The sequence below is a fragment of the Talpa occidentalis genome, unplaced genomic scaffold (genome assembly GCF_014898055.3).
Source record: "Talpa occidentalis isolate TD23 unplaced genomic scaffold, MPIMG_talOcc4v2.1 talOcc4.15, whole genome shotgun sequence".
Classification (NCBI taxonomy): Eukaryota; Metazoa; Chordata; class Mammalia; order Eulipotyphla; family Talpidae; genus Talpa; species Talpa occidentalis.
Window position 1 is genome coordinate 19,930,468 of NW_023601543.1, and position 5,386 is coordinate 19,935,853.

At 51.5% G+C, this 5,386-nt stretch overlaps 1 protein-coding gene across 1 annotated transcript; it reads right to left on the bottom strand.

Annotated features, from left to right (window-relative positions):
* Nucleotides 1–3,298: 3,298 nt before the first annotated feature.
* LOC119245527 (uncharacterized PE-PGRS family protein PE_PGRS3-like) lies at nucleotides 3,299–4,278 on the bottom strand. The gene is made up of 2 exons (XM_037511596.2): nucleotides 4,196–4,278; nucleotides 3,299–4,058 (listed from the first exon to the last, which is right to left on the bottom strand). The coding sequence occupies exons 1-2, from the start codon at nucleotides 4,255–4,257 to the stop codon at nucleotides 3,299–3,301; spliced, it is 822 nt and encodes a 273-aa protein (XP_037367493.1). The 5' UTR covers nucleotides 4,258–4,278.
* Between the last annotated feature and the right edge of the window lie 1,108 nt (nucleotides 4,279–5,386).

The following is a 5,386-nucleotide window of genomic DNA, read 5'->3' on the forward strand; positions in this document are numbered from 1 at the left end:
ACTATCATTTCAATATGTAATAAGGTAGTAAGATCTTTAAAGTAGTTTTTTACATTCACAGAACACCGCAAACCAGACTTAGCCACATTTCAAACGGTGTAGCAGCAACACGTGCTAGCGACTAACAAAATACAGTGTAGCTCTAAAGGCTTGCCTCCATTCTCTCTTTACAAAAATTGTTTTACATTTGACACTGAACACTTGGGCTGTGATAAAGGAATGTAAGCTTCCCAAGTGGTGGAAAGTGATGCTTTAACAAATGGTAAAGTTGGCAATACAAGAAGGTAAAACAGGTTTGAGTGTTATTTACCCTTTAAAAATCTGCCTATGTTTCAACTTATCTAAAACAAACTTAAAACGTGAACACATGCTATTAAATACATCTGTAAAAGGTTAGAGAACTATCACGTCAGTGGATGTCACTTTTCAGGTGATGAAGTGAAGAACAGATTCTTTCTTCTTTCTCCATCCTTTTCTACTCCTTAATAGGAAAATGAGAGAAAATCAGTTATACAGTAACCAGCATCAACTACTTTCTAAATGTAAGGAAATCATCCTATATAGATATATGTATCTGCTGCATTTGTGTGCTATGTCTCAGTAACCAGAGAACAACCCATTTTCCTCTTTCAATCTCACACCCTTGGATACCGAGTGCTCGTGTAACCAATGGCTTCAACCATGCAGCCATATCAACCTTGTCTCCCTCTTGTCTAACACCATAAATGCATTTTGTTTCCTGGGGTTTAAATAAATCTCTCCACCCTAAAAGCCTTTGCTTATTCCACAAATGGTTGTTTCTTAACCCTCCCAGGCCCTCAGTTCCCAGATCTAGCACACGAGAAAGAGGCTGTTATTATGAAATACACAGCTGTGAAAATGCGAAGGAAAATGTTTATCATTTAAATATACTAAAAGAATTACCGATTCAGCGATAAACAATAATAACCAGAGTTTCCTCTGATTGTCACATAAAAGAGAAAAACCAACAGCTGAACAAATGTGTAGGTATTAACATTAAATGCGTTCCTACTTGAAATTCTTTTTTTTTTTTAATTTTTTTTTAATAGAGGCATGCTTTATTTATTTATTTGTTTGTTTGTTTATTTGTTTGTTTGTTTTGTTTATACATGCACTGGGTACAGTCAGAAGCACGGGAGGGTGAGAGAATTCACCAGAGCCAGAGCGGGGAGCAGAGCAGGCAGAAGGACCGAAGTACACTGCTGAGGGGAGCAGCGGGCGGCAGGAGAGGTCTGCGCGCCATGTGGGACCCTCCTCTGGTGGCCAGGGAGCAGCCAGGGGATCGAACCGGCGCCGCAGACGCTGCGGGCAGCTTCGCAACCCAGCGCTCAACCACTGTGCCACCGGGGAGGCCCCCCTACTTGAAATTCTTAACTTTGTGCTTTTTGTAAGTAGTGAGGTTCCGAAGGGCACCGTCTCCCACTTAGCACAGGAACTGCTGTTCTGTGGCCAAGTAATGAAGGCCCAACTAGTGCACAGCAGCTGCTTCCAGTAACTGTTTTCTAAACAAATATTGGTCTTAAGTATTGACACCTTTTGTGCTTGTTTGTAGTCTTACAGAAGACAAAAATGAGTAGCCATCAAGTATACCGAGTTTTATTATACTGAGTATTCTATTAACATTCTAGGAAGCTAAAATTGAATTTTAAGCTAATTTTAAACACACTTGTTCTTAATTTACTGGGAGAATTAAAAAAAAAAAAGTTGTCGCTAACAGGTGAATGCCAGGAACGGTTGGGTAGTACTCTAAGCCATAAACACGTACCTGGAATCCGGGCTTGCTCTCTTCCTGGTCCGGATCCTTTTCTGGTCCGCCTTGTTTTCTGTTAACTTTCTCTCTTTCCTCCTCAATCCCAGCATCTAGGGCCTCTGCACCATAGTTTTCATACTGATATTTCATTGTTTCTTTAGTAAAGAATAATACAGACTTTGGGACATTTATAGGAAAAAATACCCAATTTATAACCAACAGTGGCATCCAGTCTTCTGCCCTCAGGAGAGCAGCGGGATAGAAACAGCTAAGAAAAGAGTAGCCGGGCCCTTCCCTACTGGCCGACACTCCACTGCCACGGACCTCACATTCCTGCGGCGGTCTCTTTCCACAGTGGCATCATTTCTCTCTCCAGTAAACCTGCCGCCCTGCGCAGCCCATTACTTCTGGCCCTTGGGACAAGGGGTGGGGATCATCGGGCCTAATGCAGCCTCTATGTGTGGTCAGAACATTTTGGAGAATTTATTTTTGCCTCAAGGACAACTTGTATGGTGTAGCTCCATGGTTCCCCAGCCCCCCGAAGACTTAATTTTTACCAAGGGTTCCTGTTTGGTATCAGCTTTCCAAGGATCTTGACTTTTTTTTAGTCACAAACCAAACACGAGGGATGGAGTTCTCTGGTTCTTCTCCTTCTGGCTTCCCTTGTGTTTCCTCCCCAGGCCCCTCCTGAGCACTCACCTCCCACCGACATTCCTCTGTGGCTCTCAAGCTGCCCCAAGGGTCTCAGATCTCTTATCTGAGGGCGAGGTTGGTAGAGGGCAGCCATTAAGTCTCAGGACCGCAGAGGTCACGGTGGAATGGGCTCCCCGGGGCCCCACCCCCGCCCCGCCTGGAGGCTCTAGGGGCTGCTGGTGCCCCGGAGGAGGTCCCCCACCCCCACCCGATCCTGTCCAGCCTTCCTCCCGCCCCCCAGCCCGGCCCCCCTGCCGTCCTCACCCTCAGGGGCTGGGCCCATCGCCCCCAGCTCCTCCGCGGGCTCCAGGGTGGCAGGGCCCACAGCGGCTGCCCCGGCCAGACCCTGGGCCTCCGAGGCCTTGGGCCCCTCGGCCTGCGGCTCGGGCGCCTGCAGCGCGGGCAGCGGCTGGGAGGCCTCGGGCGTGCGAGGCCGGGGCCGCACCATGAGGCGGCCGCCGCGGGTGCGGATGAGGACGTGGTCGTTGTAGTAGATGCGGTACAGCAGCGAGTGGACCATGTCGAGGAACATGAAGCGGAAGCCGGCCATCGGGAAGTGGTACGAATCCACCACGGCGTCCAGGCCCTGCGGCAGCTGCTCCTCCTCGGCCGGGCCGAAGTCGGAGTCCTCGCTGCTCCAGCTCCCCGGCGAGGGCACCAGGGCCATCGCCGGCCCCTCAGCGAGATCCCCGAGACCGCCCGCCGCGCCGGCGGCGTCGGACCCCGCGCTCCCGCCCGCCACCTCGGGGCCGCCGCGCGCGGCCGCCACACAGACGCCCGGCTCCCCGGGGCCGCCCGCCACCCCACAGTCGGCGAATCTTCCCGGGGCCCCGGTCACCCCGAAGCTGCCCAGAGCCCCAGTGATCCTGGGCACCCACAGACTGCGAATGCCCCGGGGAACCCAAGCCCCCGGAGACACCGAATGCCCCGGCCCACGCCGCACACTGCGGCCACCCCACCGACCGCGGCCTCCTCACCGATCGCGGCCGCCCCACTGACCGCGGCCTCCCCACTGACCAGGGCCTCCTCACCGATTGTGGCCGCCCCACCGACCGCGGGCTCCTCACCGACCGCGGGGCTCCCACCGACAGCGGCCTCCTCAATGACCGCGGCCTCCTCACCGACCGCGGCGTCCTCACCAACCGCGGCCTCCCCACCGACCGCGGCCTCCCCACCGACCGCGGCCTCCTCACCGATGACCGCGGCCTCCTCACGGATCACGGCCGTCCCACCGACCGCGGCCTCCTCACTGACCGTGGCCTCCTCACTGACCGCGGCCTCCTCACCGACCGCGGCCTCCCTACTGACCGCGGCCTCCCCACTGACTCCGGCCTCCCGGGCTGCTGACACCAAGTCGCTCTCGTGGGCCCCGGAGTCTCTGACCACCCAGTCACCAGCGCCCACCAATCTGGCCCATGTTCCCTCTGGTCCCACAGGGTGGTCCCGTCCACCTGAGTGCAGTTCTCTGTCCCCTGCGGCGGACATGGCACCAGGCACGACCTCAACCGGACCGGTTCTCGGGCTGTGGCGACGACAGCAAAGATGGCGGCCACCGAGGGGAGCCTGAGGGGAGCCTGAGGTGGGGAAGGGAAGCCTGAAGAGAGGTGAAATGGAGAGTCAGGGGTGGCAGAGGAGCCCGCGTCGAGGGGACAGTCGTCTGTGGAGGTGCCGGAGGGGGCACCAGGACAGGAAGGGCCAGGGACTACCCGCCTAGGCTGCTGCGCCACTCACCGCTGCCAACTAGCCTGGAAAGATCGCGCCTGGCGTGTGACGGGGGGCAGGGCGGGAAGCATCAAGAAAAGGCCGAGTCACCGCATCACGATCTCCATGCTCATTTGCTGAGACGTGAGGATTGACATGCCCTTTGTCCAATGAATGACCGAGGCTGTTGCGTTCTAGAATTGCTCGCAGTCGCCTACTGTTCACTAGACCGTAGGGCCCAGTGTTACTTTTAGGGCCACATGAGTTCTGTCCTGCTATTAGGATTGGCTACAAAAGTGTACAGGTCAATATGGAACCACCATGGCCATGTGAACTGTGAGGATTTGCTGTTTTGGTAATGGCTCAAGCAAATAGGGACAGGGGCCTAAAAGTATGGCCCCTTCCCACATCTTTGGGAGCAGTAGTAAAAACTCCCAATAAGAGAGGTGAATTTGGACCATTTATCTTAGTTAAAGCTACTTGGAAAAAATGGATCGAGTCAGAACTGAGTGTTGAAGAAAGTGGAAAATGACAAGAGCTGGAAAGTGTATAATGAACCCTGACAAATACATTGCAAGCCTACAAAGACTGAATTAAAAAAAAAGACTAATTTTAAAGGATCAGGTCATATAAAAACTAAGCATGACAGACATCAAAAGGGCAGGCTTCCTGGGATGTTTCTGCAGCCACAGTACAGAATTTTTTTTATTGATTTTAAGATCCACTTACTCAAGACCTGAAGTGTAATTAACTTTGAAAATTATGGAGAAACTAATATTATTTTGTACTTATTCGGTAGCAAGAGTTTTGTAACACTAAAAATTTTTGTAAAGCATTTGGATAATATTTGGATGTTACATTTAGGAAAAACAATACTAATAAGTTCCATCAAAGGGAAGAAGGACTTGTCATTTCATCAACCCAACCAAGTTTCATTTTTTTTCTTTTTCCCCTGGTCTGGATTTATTTTTCCTCAAAATTGGAGTATGGTGTTACCATAAATCTTTGGCTTAAAACTGGAAGGCAGCGTTGAGAATCTCTAATCCAAACTCCTAGGTCTAGAGTGGGTTTTAACATTTGTCCCCAGAAGTGATCTTGGGAAGGTAACATCATTTTTAGGTCTTGGTTTTACAATCAGTAAAGTTTGAATAATTTTTACCTCCCTATCTTACAACATTGCTGTGAGAACTAAATGAGATAATGGGTTGAAATCCTTTTTCA